The sequence below is a fragment of the Gymnogyps californianus genome, chromosome Z (assembly GCF_018139145.2).
Source record: "Gymnogyps californianus isolate 813 chromosome Z, ASM1813914v2, whole genome shotgun sequence".
NCBI lineage: Eukaryota > Metazoa > Chordata > Aves > Accipitriformes > Cathartidae > Gymnogyps > Gymnogyps californianus.
This window is the reverse complement of record NC_059500.1, coordinates 28,527,632-28,550,306: the sequence shown is the minus strand read 5'-3', so window position 1 is coordinate 28,550,306 and position 22,675 is coordinate 28,527,632. Positions and strand designations below refer to the sequence as shown.

General features: G+C 43.0%; 1 protein-coding gene across 1 annotated transcript in view; it reads right to left on the bottom strand.

The window, feature by feature from the left end:
• Positions 1-22,675, bottom strand: part of SHB (SH2 domain containing adaptor protein B) — a 103,205-nt gene that overhangs the window by 23,950 nt on the left and 56,580 nt on the right. Inside the window, exon 5 of the mRNA XM_050913522.1 lies at positions 20,510-20,629. Coding sequence (XP_050769479.1) covers positions 20,510-20,629 — 120 coding nt within the window. The remainder of the gene's footprint in view (positions 1-20,509; positions 20,630-22,675) is intronic.

The window sequence follows — 22,675 nt, the reverse complement described above, 5'->3', positions numbered from 1 at the left end:
TGGCCACTAAACATCCTCTGGGGGTGGGAGCACATGATGTACGAGGATAGGCTGAGGGAACTGTGTCCGTTCAGTCTGGAGAAGAAAAGGTGAGATGGAGGGTGTCAGGTTGCAGTCATCCATTGCCTAAATGGGAGAGTTACAGAGAAGCTGAAGGTTTCTCCGAGTCAACAAGCACAAGCTGCAACAAAGAGAGTTCCCACTGGACATAGGGAAAAGCTTCTTCCTCATGAGAGTGGTGCAGCCCTGTGACCAGGCTCAGATGGGTCAGGAGGTCTCCATTCGTTTTCCAAATTTGCCTGTACAAAGTCCTCAGCAACCTGATGAATGTGTCCTGCTTGGAGCAGGTGGTTGGACTAGACACCTCCAGAGGTCCATTCCCAACTGGATCTCTCTAGAAGTCTATGATTAATTTTACCATTTGTATATTGTCGGAAACCACTAAGCAGAGCTTCTAGTTCAACAACAATTTTGATTTGAAACGTTTGTAAAAATCTACTATTAAAGAAAAAAGATCAAAAAAGAATCAAAGAAACCTGTGAAATTAAATTTCAGGACTCCGAAGTAAAACTTTCCTGAAATTGAAAATGTGGTTTTTGTGCAATTATTTCACGAGAAACCACAATAAAATCCACCTCCATTTCAAGCTAGGCACAAAACACTATTAAGGGGAAGACCTGCAAAGGGGACAAGTTTTGACACCTGAGAGGTTCAAGAAAGTGAGAAGTCAATCCAATATGATGGCAGACACTACAAGGTGCAGTCTGCATGGCAGATTGCTCACCTCCTGCTGTTTGGATTTGCCCTTTGCCAATCAGCCAGCAGGGATGACATCACCTTGCACCTGTCTGTAGAGAAATCTTGCAGTTAATGGAGACAGGACTGTAGACAAGCTATTGTCCTGCACGCAGGTCTGTCCTAGTCTGACACAAATGCTGAGGAGCCAGCTATCCTAAACTGGGCAGAAGAGCAACTACTGACTCCTGGAAGCAGGGAACATGGTACTTGCCTGTGCACTTGTGCATGTTACAATAATAAAGTCGTCTTTTTTTTTGTTTGTTTTTGTTTTATTGGTGCCATCTGCAAATTGTCAGCTCAGACCTGGGAAAGCAAAACCTGATTGCATGGAGAAAGGATGAAAACACTTTAGCATAATGGGCTTGCCAGACAAATATGGTGGAGACCATCTCCATCAATAAGCTAAAGCGATGGCCAGCTGAGAGCCAGCTCCTTTGGGGTAAGTAACCTATTCTATTCTGTTCGGTTCTGTTCTGTTCGCCGCTTCAGCTCCTTTTGGACCAGTGTTCTGGCTTGGCAGTCAGAGCTTCAGACCATTTGCTTACAAACAAGGGAATATTTCTGCTGCTGTTTTTTCCCTTCACTGCAAAGCAGCTGAAGTATAGCATGAAATAATAGTTCTGTGATCATATTGTTTCACCAAAGCACTGTCTATGGCTCATAGTGACACTGCACAAGGCAGCTCCAGCAGCCCTACTTCTTATCAAAAGAAGAATCTTGTCAATTTCTCTTCCTTTGATAAAACGTTTGAAGAGCAAGCTGCAATCACAGAGAACTCCCCAGGAGGTAACACTTCTCTTTAATGTATGCGATCTTTAATGCAATTCACACCAATGCTGGATATCACTCATTATCATAACAGAAAGAAATTTTTGATCAAGACTATGAAATAACTGCTAATGAAATTGACCCGAGTAAGAAAATCACCCACTCCTAAAAAGCAAGATATTTAACAATACATTACGTAATTTTGCAGCTGCTGGTGCAAAATATTGCCTCTTACACCTCTTACTTTTCCTGGTAATTGCTCAGTGAATTTTTCATGAATATTATAGGGCAACACTTACACTAAATCAATTCCTTTCATTATAGATGACTTAAGAACACTTGCATACAGAACTGATATGACTGGAGGTAGAAGGGTCACCCTCATCTCTCATAAACAGTAGTATGCAATCCATGTACAGTTTGCATTTCGAGGACCAGCACTCCATCACTGTTTCCTGAGATTTCTATCTTATTTCACGGCAATGGGATGTCACCCCACATCTCTTCTTTTCAGGCAGTTTGCATTACAATTTTTATGGGGCATAGTCCTGCAACGTTAAAATCAATAACAAAGCAAACTAACTTTGGGGTAGAAGGATTAAGCTCAATGAATGAAGGGCATTCACTGAATCATCATTTTATCATCACAGCCCTCTGTGAGATTTGGCTCATTTAGCCATTGAAAACTGACTGCCTAAGACTCACAAACCTGGAGATTTTATTTGCACATAGTTTTTCTGTTAAAACCAACTGCTAACTAGGATCTTTGTGGAACATCCCAGATGACTCAGCTGTCAACTGGCCATGTGCAGATGAAAACCTGTGAGGTTAGCTTCATTCAGTTATGAGTAATCTTCATTCATCTTCATTCTCAGCTATCTCCTCTGATTATTCAGTGACATCTCTAACAGCCCTCAGTCAAGCACTAACTGTCATTTTCTTTTCAAGGCAGTATGTTGGAAAAGTGGGAGGAAATGGATGGCCATCTAACCTAGCATTTTGACTGTTGAAAAGCAGTTATTTCCCACCTCCAAACTATCTCATGTCCTACCTCCTTTGTATCTTCTCCCCTTCAGCAGATGTGGTGTTTCTTCAGCTTTTAGAGTTAGAGCAGGTCAAAACCTAGAGTTTCCCTTTTGCAGGTCTTCCCCTTAATAGTGTTTTATGGCTGGTTTGAAATGGAGGTGGATTTTACTGTGGTTTCTTGTGAAATAATTCCACAAAAATCACATCCCAGTCTATTTCTTGCCATGTATTTCTACGTTTTTTTGGTTCTCCTAAAAAACCCAGAATTACTTTCATTAAGTAAAACCCAGTCTGAATGGAAAGCCCTCAGAAACGGATTTCAGAGGTCATTTTGTGTGACAGCTGAGGAAGAGCAGAGGTGGCAACTGGGAGCTGTGTGAAATTGTCCTCAAAGCTTTGCAATGTCAAGCATGCAAATTTTCTGTTCACAAAGGAAAAGAACTAAGAGGCAAGAACATTCAGTCAATGAACTGATTTTACTGATTGCTAGTATTTGCAGCCAATAGTTATCACCACATTCTTAATGATGGCCTGAGTTCTAATTTCTATCCCAGCTGCTTTTCTGGATGTCCAAAACTCTTTAAATTGAGCATATTCCAGGCTTACTGGTGGATGAAAGCAAAGATTGAGTTTTCAAATACTTTCCTCCTTCACTCCCTTCCTGCCTCCCTTTAGTTTCCCAAAATTACATTGTGAATCTGTTATCTGCCTTCCTTGTTCCAAGTAAACCAACTGAGCTGTCACTAGTTGCAGCTAGAAATATCAAACTATATATTTCTCATCTTTTAGAATGAAGAACAAATGAAGTTGGAAGAAAGTCAGCTTAGCACCTTGAAACCATGCCTTTGAGTTAAGCAGTTCCAGGTGTATAGGATTTGAAACTGTTCACAGCTACAGTAAGGATCCTTCTGTGCTGCCTCCCCTTCCCCTTTTGTTCTTGAAGTCTGTCTTACAGTCTCCCCTCTTCTGGTATGGCTGGACTCAGAGAATCAGTGCCTACTAGTAACTGGCAAGGGCAGAATGCATCTACACTTGTTTAACAGCACTGTTGCTGCTAGACCAGTGACTAGGATTACAGGGACACTGTTCAGAAAGGAACCTGGAAGTTTTACTCCTCCCTCTTCCTCTCCTCCAAACCTTTTCGATCTAAGCTCTGATTTTAGTATGCAGAGAGATCACTGAAATTTCAGGTAGCAATGAGGAAAAAAACTCATGGTTGAACTGGTTGTAAATCAGTTTCTGCTTAGTATTCTAAGCACTATTGGAGTTTACCTGAACAAGTACAAGCAGAACATGTGCCTGATAGTGAGTAGTCCTGGTTTTGGAATACCAAGTTCTGAGCTCTTTCAACAGCAATAACTATTAGAACCTGCCAGGCCCAAGGTTTTCAAAGGGCAGAACCTAAATGGCAACCCCAAATTCACATATGTGAACACTGATGAAAGCCAATGCCTTGAAGAGTTGAGACATACACATTTGCAAGAGAAGATGCTAGGACCTGACCTAAGTCATGTGATATTGTTACTATGTGAATTCTGAATGTCACTATGGTTTCTCAAATGTTGCAATAATTCTTTCCGAAGTTTTTGTTCAACTGAGGGAAAACAGTGACAAAACAGTGCCACTACAGATAATATTCACTCCTTCTTTTCCTTATTGCAACCGTTCCCATGAGTTTCAAATACAGAACAGGAGAATTCCTGGTTGCTAATCCCTGCACCAAATTTCTTTGGAACTCTCAAGCACAGATGTTTACACAGACATAATAGTTGATATATGACTAATAGTCACACCTTGTTTAAAATGTTTTGCAACACAACCATAAAACCAAGTGACTTTGAATTACAGCTTTCCAACACATTTTCCTTCAGTTTTCAAAACCCAGTGAGGGTGGGAAAGGAATTGTGCAGACAGCTCATCAGACTGTGCTTCTTTTGATCTTATGCCTGAAGTGTGATACAAGAACGGTCAAGAAATATTAATTAGATATTAAACAGAGTATTTTTTTCCAGAAAATGTTAAATGCTTTGAAACATTATTCATGTTCACAATCAGAAAAATTGGCCAAGCCCTCTGAACACTGTTTTGGTAAAGAAAGTGCTGTTTTGTCAGAACATATTTTCTGCATTCATTTTGATGAAATGTCACTTGGACAAGGAAAAAAGCAACAACTTTGCAGTAACATCAGAAGAAAAACATTCTAGCAATGTAGGAAACACGTGTTGTTTTGTTTTTCCATTCTGAAATGCCTTTCCATTTGAAAATTTTATTTTATATTACATGCTGTCACTTTGAACGAAACCTATAATGTTTCATGCCAACCTACAGCAACAAAGAAATAAACTAAAATCTCCTCTGAAAAAGAAAAACTCTTCCCCCCCGCCCCAGATGAGTGATTACTTTGAAAAATCCTTTACTGGAGAGATTAAGAGGCTAACCTGTCCACTGCTTTTTCTGTCTCAGCTCTGCTTTTTCAAGCACAGAATACACAACACTGTCATTCTATATCTGACAGCTACTGCCTCCATGATACAACAAACAATGTCTCTCCCCCTACTAGCAAGGGCTAGCAATGTCCATTTGCAACAGCATCCAACACGTGTGAAGACCACTCTACTGAGCCTAGGCTCCATTCTCTATAACCAGTTCCCATCTACTGCTTTGAAGGTAGTAAGGATGTTTGCCTTGTTGGAGTTCTGTAGAAGTGACAGAATCTTTGCTGTCTGCTAACAGCCAGGTCCCTGTCATTACTGTTTAGGCCAACAACAGACTAGTAATACACTTTTAAATAGTTTTATTCAACTGCTGATTTCAAGAGCCATCACAAATCCCACTACCTGTTTAAAAATTATATTGACAGGAAGAAACTTGTATTTCTTCTTACAATATCACAACAGTTACTTTCCAAGAATATATTATATATTTTAAATCAACTGAAAGATACAAAGTCCAGCATTAATCCAAAACCCAGAACTACCCAAACTCTATGTTTCCAAGTTTGGAAAACAGGACCTTTTCTACAGATCAATCCTGCATTTTTATGATGACAAAAAACTTCGCTTGCAGTCCCCTTTGCTATTTAGGGAAAACCACATGCCTGTTTATGAGTCCACAGGATCAGGATGTCAGTAGACACCATCCTCCCTGAATTCAGCTCTGTTCTCCCTCCCATGGCAATGATTGTGCAGAAGTTATCTGACAGAGCAGAAAGCAAAGCCCATTAGTGTTTTTACTCACAGTTTGCACATTTAGCTGACTTGTGTAATAATCCTAATCTAAAATTGAGAATAGCCACATTTCCTGAAATTGAAATGTGAGTCAAGAAATGAAGTGGTGCAGGTGTGGTGCACACTGCTGCCAAGAGCCTTGGGAAGGGGAAATCCTGACTGAAAGGATTAGCTATTAGAGCCCAGCTGGTGGCTGGTCTTCATTGAGCAAGTTTGAAACATAATACCCTATACTGAGATGTTGTTCTATTGTTACATGAGGAAGGCAACTCTATGAGCTTGATGTGCAGTGAAGTCATTGCTGAACACCTAAAACACACTTATAAGTGAGAGATGGCTTTCCTCTTCCCTTTGCACATCTACTTCCACTTCTTTCACCAGCCTGCTTGCTAGTAAAGAACAGACTTAATATAAGGAGCTTACTACTAGACTTTTCAATGGCAGCCAGAGACTGGGAACCCCGGTCACAACACAGTTAAGTGGAGATCCATACTTCTGGTTTACCCAGCCTTATGCAATTAAAACTGGGTTTAAGGGAAGAGTGGGAGCATATGAGTGAGCCAAATACCTACAACCCCGAAGGAATACATAGAAGAGGAAACACAAGGAACAATGCAGGGCTGCTGGAGGAGGTACAAGAGAATGCAGTTGTCCCTGAGGCCTTTGGGATCATTTTGTTCAGGGAAGGTAGATCATATTCCTTCCCTCCTCTGCCATGGAGAATTTAAACAATGCTGACAAGGAGGCCCAGCTCTCTGGATCACAGTTGTGGTGGTTTGACCCTGGCTGGATGCCAGGTGTCCACCAAAGCTGCTTTATCACTCCCCTCCTAAGCTGGACAGGGGAGAGAAAATAAAAGGCTTATGGGTCAAGATAAGGACAGGGAGATCACTCAGCATTTACCGTCATGGGCAAAACAGACTCGACTTGGGAAAAAAGATTAATTTATTACCAATCAAATCAGAGTAGGATAATAAAAAATAAAACTAAATCTTAAAACACCTTCCCCCCACCCCTCGCTTCTTCCCAAGCTTAACTTTACTCCCGATTTTCTCTACCTCCTCCCCCCGAGCAGTGGAGGGGGACAGGGAATGGGGGTTGCAGTCAGTTCATCACACGTTATTTCTGCCACTCCTTCCTCCTCAGGGGCAGGACTTCTCACACTCTTCCCTTGCTCCAGCATGGAGTCTGTCCCACGGGAGACAGTCGTCCACGAACTTCTCCAACGTGAGTCCTTCCCACAGGCTACAGTTCTTCATGAACTGCTCCAGCATGGGAGTCACAAGTCCTGCCAGCAAACCTGCTCCAGTGTGGGCTCCTCTCTCCACAGGGTCCCAGGTCCTGCTGGGAGCCTGCTCCAGTGTGGGCTTCCCACAGGGTCACAGCCTCCTTTGGGCATCCACCTGCTCCAGTGTGGGGTCTTCCACGGGCTGCAGGTGGTTATCTGCTCCACTGTGGACCTTCACAGGCTGCAGGGGGACAGCCTGCCTCACCATGGTCTTCACGACGGTCTGCAGGGAAATCTCTGCTCCAGTGCCTGGAGCACCTCCTCCTCCTCCTTCTTCACTGACCTTGGTGTCTGCATAGTTGTTTCTCTCATGTATTCTCACTCCTCTCTCCAGCTGCAACTGCTGCTGCGCAGCAACTTTTTCCCTTTCTTAAATATGTTATCACAGAGGTGCTACCATCGTTGCTGATTGGCTTGGCCTTGGCCAGTGGTGGGTCCAATTTGGAGCCGGCTAGCATTGTCTTTATCGGACATAGGGGAAGCTTCTAGCAGCTTCTCACAGAAGCAACCCCTGTAGCCGCCCTGTTACCAAAACCTTGCCACGCAAACCCAATACGCAATCCATAGAAAGATGCTTTTTGCCTCAAACATGTCTCATCAACAATAACAATTCCTTGTTTCTAACTGAGATTAGCAACACATGAATCTGTACCTCATAAAGACCTTCTTTGATGCCCCCAGAGGTCGCCAATTCACATGCAATTAATTTTCCCTGGGTAAACTACGGTATCTCAAAACAACAGACATTGACATAAGCAACGTAAACTACCCTAATGAATGTTTTATCTACAGATGCATTTTAATTCGGTAACAAAGCAACTTTGATGCTTGTTTCATACATTTGGAACAGTCATTTTGGGAATTTGAATCGGGCAAACAACTCGTGCAAATTTCCCATGCGAGTTAAGCCTGTCTGGCCCTCTCAAAGTCCACAGAACACAGAAAGCTTTCCTGCTGTTGGAAAAGATGGTCTTCAGAGATGTGTCTGTTGTTCAGTTATATTAAATGAAATTGAGCACGTGCTACCATCTTTTAACTTCTCAAATACAGGTAATATTTGTGTAGATTCTCATTGCCAGACATTGCTGTGTTTTGGGAAACCTAAAGCTACTCTTTTGTTACTAGAGAAAAGAAAACCATAAACCCAAAAACTAGAGTAAGAGCTTTTCTTTTTAAAAAAAAGCTTGCCACATAAAGCTAAAGAATAGACTTTAAATCGCTGTCACTTAATACAAAATCAGGGTGTCATTCTTCCTTTTTCCCTGAATCAGAAATGTATGATATTTAACTGAAAAAAAATGCTGACTCATACATGCTGGTGAAGGTCCCTGAGAAGCACAAACACACCTGAAAGACGATGGTGAATATGAATGCCTGGAGGATGTGTGCAACATTTAGACAGGAACAGATGCTGCAATTTTTGCCCAAGAATGATCTTAGAGACACAGAGCTACACAATTACCAGAGCTTACTTCAACCCCACAAAGCAATATCACATCCCACTGACCTACAGATCAGCTACTTTCCTGTTTCTATGACTAAGCAGAATCATTTTGACCTAAAAACAATAATGATAAAGAAAACACAGGGTTGTAGATCAAGCAATGCAACCACAGATTACAAAAGTAACTCATTAGATTTCAGTATCAACCCAATCAGATATCGGAACCCCTGCTTTAATGAACCAAAATGGAAAAAGTTAGTGCTCCTACATATTGAAACACATGTGCCTTTGGCTCCTGTGGCACTCAGGTAGGCTTGGAACGGCATTTTAGATAAGTCAGTTTCAGCTGCCTAATTTTGTCCAATTGTAACCAGCATTCTGTCAGTCTCTTGACAACCTATTTCCACAGGGTGGGTTTTTTTAAAACCTAAATTAAATGTCTTTCTACTCTTCAATGTGATTGATTTATGCAGCCACACAACAAAGACTACTTTATTATTTGTCCCAGAATGTGCCAACAATTTTTTCAAATTTTGCAGTGAAACCGCTAGTAGTACACTGCCAGAAACTTACTATTGGAGTTCACTGCCTTTTTCCAGTCAATCCTCATATGTATAAACATACAAATCATCCACATTCACAGCAGAGTTTGCTCTCAACACAGATTAAAGAATTTGCCACGAGATGACAATTTACAGTCAAGTGCTCGACACAAAACAAGGGGGAGCTGTGAGTTCATTCCTGTGGATGTGTCTGGGTTTGTGTAAATTCAACTTTTCCGCAACACTTTCCCTAGATGTTACCTCTCCCTCACAGATACTTCAATATGTGTGCCCCTTTATTTCATGTAGTCACTCATGTGGGTATACAGATATTCTGCCTGACCCTTACCTATCCCTATCACAGGCTGAGATATATCTGTCAACTGTATTTGCTGTAAGAGCCAGCTGGAGACTAACTATCTTTTCATATTTCATGGATTATGGATCGTCCATAAAAACATCATAGTGCTTCTGTTCCTGTCGCTGATGCACTGCCTGATCCCAGGGAGGTCATCACCTCTCTGCCCTCATCTTCCTGTTCATACAACATACCCGTGCCACATCTGGCTTCTGGAGCTCTCCTGTTGTGCCTGCTTACGTATTATGATGGTAAAGATGCAAAAGCATCAGTCCAAGGATACAATAGAAACAGCAGACTTCATCAGTTATTTGGGACAGGGGGAGAGAACAGACCCCGTCCCCCCAAAAAAACATGAAACAGACAGCTTGCACTCACCAGTTTTCCCACTACTGAGTTTAACGTGTTCCCTGCTCATGAATTGCTATGAAAAGCTCACATGCTGCACACAACACTGCAAAAGCAACATAGTTGCTGTTATTAAACACAGCTTCTCAGACTTGCCGCACTTACACCAGCTAAACCCATGTAAAAAAGTAAAAAAACCTACAGCCAGGATGCTCAGCCTGATGGGAGGATGCCGGCTACAAACAGCTGAGTGCTTTTCAGAACAGATTAATTAACAAGTGAAAGGTGACTGCAGTTGTTTGAAAGTATTTCATTACGGCTTCCGCAGCCAATCATAATTTTTAATCAATGTGTCTAAACAGTGAAGCAATCTCTCCTCAGATTTATTACACTTAAAGAAAGTAACAGCAAGACATCACAGTTGATTAGATAACCAAGAACACATTCAATCATCACTTTAGGACTCTAGTTCAATACACCGTCAGAGCAAGCCTGGATGGCTCATCGCTGTAGCCTCACAGCTTAATCTTCAGCGCTGCTTTCCCATGTTCAAAGTATGGTCACAGCAGAGACCCATATCCATTGCTTCAGGGCTCTGTTGCTGCCTGAATTTCCATTTTGACATAGCTGAATTGGGAAACAGGCCTTAAGGGGGCACCCAGAATCAGCTCTACTGTTCCTGAAGAAAATATCCAATCAAGCTGGACTCTGGGAGCTGCAAATCTAGTATATATCCTAGTTCTCCTGTTGTAACGTGAACTCCTTCAGTCTGGCTGGTGAACATTGCCTACTTGGTTTACTGTGCCCAACTGTGGGGTAGTACTCCCTTCTCTCCTCTACATCAGAGTCTTCCAGCCTCTCATGTGGAGGGTCCTAGCTCAAGACAACTCCACTTGCTTTCACAAGTTTGACAACATTCTTTTTTGGGGGAGTTGGTTTTCACACAACCAACTACATACATACAGGCCTTAAGGTCTCATTCAGTCTGCCATGAGACCACACAGCTGATAGAGGACTTGGTGCTCTACCCTGGCAATTCCCCTATGTAATGAGCAGGGGGAATGTTCTTAGGAACAACATAGGAAGAAAAGCAGAAAGCCACAAGGAGATCTGACAAGAGGCGGGGAAACTGAGAGATGTTATGGTTGCAATCCAGTAAATCTTTTTATTTTAGATGTTCCTAGGAAGCCTTTGTTTTCCTCCTCTCTTTTGCTTCTGGCAAGGAATGCAGCCAAGGATGTGCTCTTGTGAATCACAGGTAACTTACTATTTGAACAGACACATCAGCGCAAGGACATACAACAGCAGCAGTGGTCCCAAACCCCAGCCCCCTCCCTTTAGTTCCAACAAGCTAACAGAAGGAGATGTGTGCTTCAATGAAAATCAAACAGAACCCAGACGAGTTTGTCTCAGGCAAAGGGTTTTAGGACAACTTTGCTCCATAGGGCTTTCACAGCACTGTGCAACAGCCCATGGGGAGCACATTGCCTCTAGTTTCCATTGCACCAGTACATCTCCTGGCACTAACAGAAATCACCAAGCATGCAGGTGCAAGGGAAAGACAGGCTTCAAGTAGGGGAGGAACTGGAAATAGCTAAGGATAGTAGCCCTTCAGTTCTGTCAGAGAATAAAAGCCCCTGCTGCTCTTATGACTCTCCAGACTACTTAAGATCTGCTGTGTGGCACACAGTGGTCTCTGGCTAAGTAGTGTGGAGACCCTGAGGATAGACATGCTTGGGCCTGCTATCATTCGGAGTGGATCAGGCTGCACAGCACTTGATCTAGAGACCTTTAGGGTCCCATGGGATAACAGGCAGCCTTGAGGCATTGCTGAGATCATTCTGGCATTTCAATTCACAAGGTCAGAGCTCAGTCACAGCCTGCCTGTGTTAAGTCATGCTATATGGTTTTTGAATCAACGCACTGAAGAGGTGGGATTAAATTATGAGATGAAGGCATAACAGAAGTGTCTGAATATGCAAAGCCTGCTGGGGTAGATTTAGATGGTAGCCATGGGGCACAAGGAGCCTTACTGGCTGTTATAAGTACCTATTATGCCTGTGGACCTAGCAGCAAGCCAAACTGAGATTCACTGATCCATTCTGGGAGACAGAGCTATAGCTATAGCTAGCAATAAAGGTCCCAGTCCTTTCTGCAAAACTTATCACCATGGGACTGGCAATGAGGAAACCCCTTAATTTTCAAGGTAAGGCAAATGCACTGACAAGAAGAGAGAATAAGTAGTAAGGTGTGTGGAGAGTAACATGTTATCCAGCAAACAGCTTATGCAGAAAAAAAATCAAATAGAAGTTACTGTAATTGTACCAGAAGCATGCACACTCACCGTTTTTGGGAAACGGGGGCAGTATACCTCTAATCAAAAGGCGTCTAAGAAACAGACATCAAACACCTGGCAGCCACTCCCACAGGACACAACGATTAGAACAGAATCACGAAATGTGGGGCTTGAGGCCATTGCCTATATTCCCTACAACCTCTTATCATGAGCTTCAATTTGCATAGCAATGAATTTGGTGAAATCATGGCAGGAAACAGTTAAAACTAGTCAGCTTCAAAGCCAGTTGTTGCATATTAGCATATGCCTGCACTCTCTAACATTAGTGTCACAGAGTGCTTCCTGAGATGTCATTCCATGGAAACACAGGCCATACAGTGTGTGATAAGCAAGGGCACTGTACAGACCGTATCAGAGCAGGACGTATGACAAGGACCTAGGGCAAGTTTCAGAAGAAGCGAGAAGCAGAGTCCAACCACATGGACATTCAGGAATTACAGAGAAGAGCTGCTCATTTTTTCCACTGTAGCAACTCCAGAGCTAGGATTCAAGAACCATATCCTAACGCAGTTATTGTAGGTTAATGAAACAACTGACAAGGTTGCAAGTTTATAATGAGTAAATTACACATGGCTGGTCAGACTTGATTTTGTGCTACAGCTTTATTAACAAGTATCCCCCATAAGTACCATGTGTCTTTATAGTGCGCTACCATGTGCTCTGCAGCCAGTGCTTTTCATTTCACACATCATAAATGCACCAGTAAAGTAAAACAGATGTTTGATGCTAAAAGGGTGTGTTCTGAACATTGTTTGACTATGCACATTCAACAGCAACCTTCAAAACCTCCATCTTTTGTAGGTATCTCATGCCTACAGAAGACCTCAAGTACCCCCAAGCCTGCCTGTTAAAGGAAAAGTGAGCAAAGCCTGTGTTTATACCATCATAATGCCAGTCCTGATGCTAGCCCCATGTTGCAAGGGGGGCACTGGATTGGTACGGTGGTCAGGTTCTGTGCAGCAGTTGTAAGACAAGTGCATTGTTACAAAGAGTCTCTTATTCAGTTGGCATTATCAAAAACACTGCAATGAGGCACCTACACACAACCCCAACCACGCTCATGCCAGCAGCCCAATGCCTGCAGCTCCTTTATGATTTTTTTAAAAGTGAAGTCCAGTTGCATATCCTACTCATATCCTAGTGATCATAATGGAAATTAACTGCCTGCCAGCGACACCAGCCAGCAACTTAAGTCTAGAACTGATTGTTCCAGGGGCTCTTTTCTGTAAACAGAAGTAATTTTACTTCCAGCAGTGGGATCACCACCATTGAGGCTATACACATCCTCAGTACAATCTGAGGAGGTGATGACTGATTGCCATTGTGTCTATGGTTAACTCTGCCAACTACCCCATGCACACCTTGTTTGAGCACTTCTATACAAGCCATACATCTGTTCTGGTGAAAATGGGAGGTTAAACAGAATCTTATATAAATGTCACTCAAAGATGAAGCACTGGGAAGAGTACAAAGCCACCTGAACACGGGCTGCAACACTGGTAGACGACTTAGCCTATTCACTGAAGTCAACAAAACTGTGAAAGAACACAGAGGCTTGAAATCGCTGTTAACATCACACAGGGGAAGACATAGGACTGCTTAAGCTAGAAACCCATTGGGACACAAAGTACATTGGGAATAGAATCACAGAATGATAGAATAGTTTGGGTTGGAAGGGATCTTTAAAGGTCATCTAGTCCAAGCCCCCTGCAATGAGCAGGGACATCTTCAACCAGATCAGGTTGCTCAGAGCCCCATCCAACCTGCCCTTGAATGTTTCCAGGGATAGGGCATCTACCACCTCTCTGGGCAACCTGTTCCAGTGTTTCGCCACTCTCATCGTAACAAATTTCTTCCTTATATCTAGTCTGAATCTACTCTCCTTTAGTTTAAAACCATTAGCCTTTGTCCTATTGCTACAGGCCCTACTAAAAAGTCTGTCCCCATATTTCTTATAAGCCCCCTTTAAGTACTGAAAGGCTGCAATAAGGTCTTCCCAGAGCCTTCTCTTCTCCAGGCTGAACAACCCAAACACTCTCAGCCCTTCCTCATAGGAAAGGTGTTCCATCCCTCTGATCATTTTCATGGCCCTCTTCTGGACCCGCTCCAACAGGTCCATGTCTTTGCCGTGCTGAGGACCCTGGGGCTGGATGCAGTACTCCAGGTGGGGTCTCACCAGAGTGGAGTAGAGGGGCAGAATCACCTCCCTCGACCTGCTGCCCACTCTTCTTTTTATGCAGCCCAGGATATGGCTGGTTTTCTGGGCTACAAGTGCACATTGCCAGCTTATGTCCAACTTCTCATCCACCAGTCCTTCTCCACAGGGCTGCTCTCAATCCCTTCATCCACCAGCCTGTATTGATACCAGGGATTGCCCCAAGCCAGGTGCAGGACCTTGCACTTGGCCTTGTTGAACCTCATGAGGTTCACATGGGTCCACTTCTTGAGCTTGTCCAGGTCCCTCTGAATGGCATCCTGTCCCTCAGGTGTGTTAACCACACCACTCAGCTTGATGTTATCTGCAAACTTGCTGAGGGTGCACTTGATCCCACTGTCTACGTCATTGATGAAGATACTAAACAGTACTGGTCCCAATATGGACCCCTGAGGGATATCACTCATCACTGATCTCCATCTGGACATTGAGCCATTGACCACTACTCTCTGGATGCGACCATCCAGCCAATTCCTTATCCACCAAACAGTCCATCCATCAAATCCATATCTCTCCAATTTAGAGAGAAGGATGTTGTGGGGGACCATGTCAAAGACCTTACAGAAGTCCAGATAGATGACATCTATAGCTCTTCCCCGGTCCACTCATGTAGACACTCCATTGTAGAAGGCCACTAGGTAAATCAGGCAAGACTTGCCCTTGGTGAAGCCATGCTGGCTGTCGCGAATCACCTCCCTGTCCTCCATGTGCCTTAGCACAGCTTCTAGGAGGATCTGTTCCATGATCTTCCCAGGCACAGAGGTGAGGCTGTCAGGTCGGTAGTTCCCAGGGTCCTCCTTTCTACCCCTTTTAAAAATGGGTGCAATTTTCCAATCACCAGGGACTTCACCTGACTGCCATGACTTTTCAGATATCATGGACAGTGGCTTTGTAACTACATCAGCCAATTCCCTCAGGACTCTGGGATGCATCTAGACTTATGTATGTTCAGGTTCCTCAGGTGGTCATGAACCTGATCTTCTCTTACAGTGGGAGGGACTTTGGTCCCCGAGTCCCTACCTTGAGGTCCATCCACTTGAGAGGTGTGGGAAGAGAGGTTGCCAGGGAAGATTGAGGCAAAAAATTTTTTGAGTACCTCAGCCTTCTCCTCATCCGTTGTTATCAGTTTGCCAGTCGTGTTCATTGGGGGGGGGTACACTTTCTTTAATCTTCCTTTTCTGGCTGACATACCCATAGAAGCCCTTCTTATTATTCTTTGTGTGCCTTGCCAAGTTCAGCTCCAGCCACGCCTTGGCCTTCCTGACCCCATCCCTACACAACCAGGCAGCATCCCTATACTTTTTGCAGGATACCTGTCCCTGCTTCCACTGCCTGTGCATTTCCTTCTTGCTTTTTAGTTTGATCAGCAGGTCTTGACTCAGCCATGCCAGTCTCCTGCCTTCCTCTCCTGATTTCTTACACCTGAGGATCAAGAGCTCTTGCACTTTATGGAAAGCATCCTTAAAGATCTGCCAGCTCTGTTCTGCTCCCTTGTCCCTGAGGGCAATTTCCCAGGGGGTCCTATTGACTAACTTGTTGAACAGTTGGAATCTTGCTTTCCTAAAATTCAGGGTCCTGACTTTACTCTTCATCTGACTCACATCCCTCAGGACTGCAAACTCCACTAGTGCATGACTACTGCAGCCCAGGCTGCCTCCAATCTTAATGACTCTGATTAGCTCACTTGCATTGGTGACCATCAGGTCCAGTATTGCATCCTGTCTCTCAGGGCTGTCTATTACCTGGCTTAAGCAGTTATCCTCAATGCACTCCAGGAGTCTCCTGGATTGCCTACAGGTCGCCGTGCTACTTTTCCAGAAGATGTTGGGTTGGTTGAAGTCCCCCAGCAGGATGAGAGCTGCGAGCATGATGCTTCCTGTAGCTGGAGTAAGAAGGCTTTGTCAATAGGCTCCCTTTGATTGGGTGGCCTGTAGTAAACACCAACCACAATGTTCTGCTTGTTGCCTCGGTCTCTAATTCTTACCCATAAGCTTTCAACCTCCTTGTGTCTATTCTTCAGAGACAGCTCTTCCCAATCTATCCATTTCTTTATGTAGAGGGCAACCCCTTTGCCTCTCCTTCCTTGCCTGTCCCTTCTGAACAGCCTGTAGCCATTGATAGCTGCACTCCAGTCCTGGGATTCATCCCACCAAGTTTCAGTAATGGCAACTAGGTCGTAGCTTTGTAGCAGCATGGTGGCTTCTAACTCCTCCTGTTTGTTGCCCATGCTGCGCACGTTGGTGTAGAGGCACTTCAGCTGGGCTGTCGGCCATGTCACCTTCTTAGAGGAACACACCTTAATTCCTTTGAGGTATTTCACTGATGTTCCCGTGTTGGCTCCAATTACCTCAGGAGCCCCTGGCTCATCTCCGTAAGACTTCAAGTGTGCTCCAGTGTACCCAGCACATCTCAGAGCAACAAGCAGATGGCCCTCACTAGCATCCCGTCCCTCTAACCTTGGCGTGCCGTCCCACAGCTTGTCACGGGCAAGCCTAATATTATCCCCCTCCCCCTTCAAGTCTAGTTTAAAGCTCTGTCAATGAGCCCCACTAGCTTGTGAGCAAAGACCCTCTTTCCTCTTTGAGAAAGGTGAATCCCATCTGACACCAGCAGGCCTGGTGCTATGTAGACCATCCCATTATCGAAAAAGCTGAAATTGTGGTGGTGACACCAGCCACAGAGCCATGTATTAATAGACTGGGTCTGTCTGTTTCTTCCAATGTTGCTGCCCGCAACTGGAAGGATAGAGGAAAAAATTACCTGTGCTCCAGATTCCCTTACTAACCGTGCCAAGGCCCTGAAGTCTCTTTTGATTGCCCTTGGACTGCGTGTTGCTACTTCATCGCCACCTACACGGAAGAGCAATAATGGGTAATAGTCCAAGGGCTGTACCAGGCTAGGAAGTTTCCTAGTGATGTCCTTCACCTGGGCCCCAAGGAGGCAGCAGACTTCCCTAAGAGGCGGGTCTGTCTGGAGTGTTGGACCCTCTGTTCCCCTCAGAAGGCAGTCACCTACAACTAAAAGCTGTCTTTTCTTCCTTGTCAAGGTGGTTGTGATATAGGAGATAGGCCTTTCTGACCTTGGCAACACCTCTGGTGTAGATGGACCATCATCCACATCATCCGTTGACTGACCTTCCACATCCAGAGCCTCATACCTGTTGTACAGAGGCACTTGGGAAGGCGAGGTAGGCAAGGAGGGGGCTTGCCTGCTGCCCCGAGCATGAACTTGCCTCCATTCACTCCTCTCCTTTAAGCTACTGCCTTCTGCCTGGTGGGGGGAGGATACAAGATCCCCTTGATCTTGTTTTTTTTCTGGTGGCTGTTCCTGTCTCAGGGAGGGCAGAGCATGGTTCCACCAGTCTACCTCTTTCTCAAACTCCCTGATGCTCTTTAACCTTTCTACTTCCTCTCATAGCTTTGCCACCAGGCTGAGCAGATCGTCCACTTGGTCACACCTTACGGAGCTGTTCTCACTACTGCCATTCATTACTAGTGAAAGGCTCTGGCACGCCCTGCGTTCACATTTCAACAAAAGATGAAGGAAGCAGGAGGTCCTGCAAGTCAAATAGTAATGAGGATGTAAGATTGCATGGCAATGAAATGAATGAAGGCATTTCTGGCTGACCTCAGGGTAAGTATGCATAGGTGCAAAATAACTTAATCACAGACTGATCACGTGGCTCTAGGCAAGGGAATCAATACTCAAAATAGTATCATATGTTTGGCACTTTGAAGGGCTAGCTTTCCACAGCTAAAAGTAGTCATAAACCAGGCTGATTGTGAGGAAACGATTCAACCAAGGATCATGAGTGAAATCTGAGAACTGTCCAATAACTTAACGCTTTGAGCTTAAGGAACAAGTTCTCTACAATTACCAAAGCTCTTCAAAACCTTACTTTGATTGGAAAACCATGGTCATTAAGGAGAGGATTAGAAAACAACAATGAATTATAAATTCAATGTCCTAAATAGAGGGAGAAGGGAAGAGAGCCTTGTGGCAGTGAGTAAAAATCAGATGTAAACAACAGCATCAAACATAACTTTGTCAGTAGTTTGCAGATGGTAATGGTCAGTGAGATGGCAAGTAAATAGAACCAGATTTCTAGCAAAGGAAGCAAGTTTGCATGATAACTTAAGTATGGTTAAATGACGTAATCCTTTATTCAGCTAGATACTTTGGCAGAAAACACTGATTGCATTTGCAGGATGTCAGGAGAGCTCCTGGAAAAAAAGAAAATTGATCACTGGCTGATGGACAGGTCATGAATTCTAACTGCAATACCATGGGCTTAAGAGGATTATGTGAGCTTTGAAGAGGCCATAGGGGAATGATCATCACCACAGGGAGCTGGTATACAGAATTAATAGACTGCATCAAGAGGCCAGAATCAGCACTAGTTTTGACAAATGTATGGCAGAAGAGCTGAAGAGTAGTGTAAGAATCTTATGTTCCAGAAAACACAGACTGGAGGTCAGTCATTTAGCTAGCTTACCATAAAGCAAGTCATGGGAAGACTTAAAATAAATACCACCAGGAAATCTAGTTTAGAAATCTTTGGAGTACAACATGCAAAGGGACTACAACATGTAAAAGGACATTAAGGGCTTGCATCCAGATGTTCAAAATTGCAAAATATAAATTTAACTGTCACCTTTTCCTCTTGAAGTTGTGCTCTGGTTGAATAACAAAAATCACTGTACTGATGTAAGAATTAAGTGAAATACTTAAAAACAAAAGTCGTATTCCAAGACTTACATGAACTTAAGGGAAAATTTAAGCCTACATATGTCTAAAGCATATGCCATTAACACTTCAATGTTTGAAAATAGCTAGAGGACTACTATATCAAAGAATACATAGATCAAATGACAAAAGGGACAACAGGAGCTGAACTGCATTTCTAAAGCAGTTGTGTTCCAGTTCAAAGTGGACCTCTGTATTAGAGAGATCCCAAAAATAATAGCAGATGAATCAAGATTTAAAAAATAGTCCTATAAAATATTTTTCTAAAGCCCTAGAACAGAACCTTAAAACTAGGTTAACAGATGCACTTCTACTTACCCCAAAGTGGGGATATAAAACCAATCTGAAATTTACTGTTTAGACCATCAGACTAAACCAGGGTAGAACAGATGTGGCCCTTTATGTCTAACGAATGTACAAATGTAAAAAGGATCAGGTTTGGTGCTGTCTATGAAAGTGTTACCTTGTTACCATCAAGTATCACCACCATCCCAGCAGTAAAATGTGTCTCCAGAACAGACTTATGAAGAAACTACGCAAAAGCCAAACTGGCAAGAGTCTTGCTAGTAAAAAAGGCAAGTAGGCCTGTGTCCCAGACCTACTTGGAAGGGTAGGTTCCACATCAGACCCTATCCTGTTAGAAGGAAAGAAAGGAAACAATTCTCTTTGCACTTGGGCAGCCTATATCAAGGTCAAGGGGCTTCTTGTTGTCCTGCATGGAAAACCTGGAAACTTTTCCTCTGCTGGAAATGCAAGTAAGCTTATCTTCCTGCCCATGGCAGGAGGGTTGGGCTAGATGATCTTTGAAGGTTCCTTCCAACCCAAACCATTCTATGATTCTGTTCTATGATATGTTGAAGCCAACATCTGTAACGTACCCTGATCAGCCTAAGGTAGGTGAAGCAAGTTCAAAGCAGAACTATGACTGGAACAATACTCATTTCCTAATTCTGCAGATCTTTCATCCTTGATCCTGGGCTTTTTACTTTCAAGAATTGCAGCAATACTGTACAGCTCTACCACAGTAAACCACACAAAGCCTTCCTTCCATGTATGAAGCAAAAGGAATAAAATCCCCAAACAATACAGTTGCTCATTCAGCCTGAAGCAGAAGCAGCAGGAGCATTTCAAATCAGAACCAGAAAAAAAATTCCAAGTTTATTTAGTTAAATGAGCACTAAATGAAGACTAAAAATCTCTCAACATCCCCAAATTGCAAGGTCCTAATTCAGTGACTGTCACTATACATCATGCAGACTGACAGTCTTAAACTCTCTGGGTGCCCTTCTGAGCTGAACCAGTACAGCAACAGACCGGATCATTTTATCTTCTTGCACCAGAGAAGTTACAGCTTATAGATTACATTTATTATGTTTTACTGACAAGTACTTACTTCAGTGAAAGAGAATAGTCATGCTTGCTTGTTTGACTATTTCTTACAAGGTAGCTACACTCTTTACACAAACGTAACAGGTTTTCTGCATCTGTCCGACTGATTGCTCCATGATACCATCTAGGAAAAAGGAGAGAGATTAATACACACACATATTCCAACTCATACTTCTTTCACTACTTTCTTTCTTCAAGGTATGAATAATGGCTAATATTACATGCGTATCTTTAAGATGAAACATATTATGGATAAAAAGCACATTGCTTGCATTATCTGAAGTTAACTTTACAACTTGTGGAGGCCTGTAGTTCCTGTCAGCTGAAGGAAAAAACTTATAGCAGGAGAGCACGCAACAAGATTGGTATACATATTTATGTAAGAAATTCACACTCAGAGCAACATGTTATAATCTCTATCTTGCAAGCAGTAGATCCACAATATACACATTTACTCTATTCCATCCCTGTGATATATCAGTATTTCAACTAATATACAAAAGAATATAAAGAAAACAAACAAAAGCAAACAAAAAGAAATCACATCTGAAGAATATGAACAGTTAATAGTGGAAAAGATTTGCTAAAATAAGTCTTTGAGAAAGGAGAAAAGTGATAAAGTGTGAAGATCTATAACAAAGACACTTGTTCTAAACACAGCTGTGACAACTCAGAGCACTTTAAGTAAACCTCTGGTGGATCTGTGGAGTGGGTGTGATCAATTCAGGGAAGAAAGGAAATGGGGAGAGGAGAGGAGGGTCCTTCACTAAACTGACCACTGCAAACAAAGAACCGCCTCAGCACATGCTGCTCTGTATCAGCAATTAAAATATCGCAGTCCAGTAGTAAACACTTTGACCCTTCCCCCAAGTTTCCCAAGCAATGTAATGTGCCTGGCCCTGCATTGGGTCAATCGCATCTCTGAGGAAGATCTCTCCCTTCCTGCAATTGCCAGATGAACTTTGAAGCATGATGTGCCACTACCACGCCTGCCTAAGCAGAAGTGCTCTCTGTCTGTTATTACCAGGAACTGTCACTGGCCTTGTGCAAAAGTTTTCTTCCATTTGTTCTAATTCTATTTCTCTGCTGAACTTACTCTAAGGGAGATGTTTCAACTAAAAGGTAAGTGAATAAAGAGCAGACAGATCCCTTTGACAGAAGTCATGCTCTTTTAACTACCTTGTGCTGATGTCAGCTCCATTGTCAGATCTAATGAATGTGCTAAACAAAAGTCAGTGCTCAAATTAAAAATTCATTGCGTGCCTGGTTACAACCAAAGTCTGCATTAGGGAAAGCTAAAAAGAGGGTTATACTATTGTATATTCAAGACAGACTAGAAAGGGAGACTCTGACAGCTCCATCACTGCGTAAATAAAATTGAGACATAGATGTGAATGTTTTCAGGCAGTGTTCTCCCTATCTCCCATTAGATATTTACTGCTGAAGGGTATTTCTCAACAAGCAATTTAAACACTAGGTTGTCTTCTGAGTGTAAGGGAAGAATATTAACACTAAGTGTAAATCAGAAAATGGATTTGGGAGAGTCTAAAAATTATTCCTATTAGCTAGAAATATTTTTTCTTTTCTCCCCAAAGGGCCAAATAAAAATAAAATATGACCTAGCCAAAACCAGGGAGATACTCTGGACTCTGATATTCAGAAGGAAGTATTTCATATATTCTTCAGATCTGGTGTTCCCCAGTTGGCAGAGAGGTTCATGGAAAAAGAATGCAGGGTTGGTTCCAGGAAGCAAAACCTGCTTTTAAAACAGTTGGAAGAAAAACAGCGAAGTATGAAGACAACTGCTGATTGGAGAACATCTGATTCAGAAGTGATGCCTGGAAACTGTTTTGGCTACAGCTGAGAGTGAACAGCAGTATCCAGAAGTGTAATTGCTTGTGAATCATATGCCCATGTAAATGGGACACTCAGATTGCTCCTGTTCCAGCTACCTAGAGAGATAAACATAGTGCTATAATCAGCTTAAAGTTCCTGACTAATTTGCTGTTTCAGCTGTATTGGGTCTGTTTGCCCTGGGTGTGTCTATTTTTTAAATGTCAACATATAGCTATTTGTGCAGAAAAGTCAAAGATTTAAATGTCAGTGATGCGATCACAAAATAGTGAAATGACAGCTTGTGAAAGATAGCAGTGCAAAAGCATGGGACATA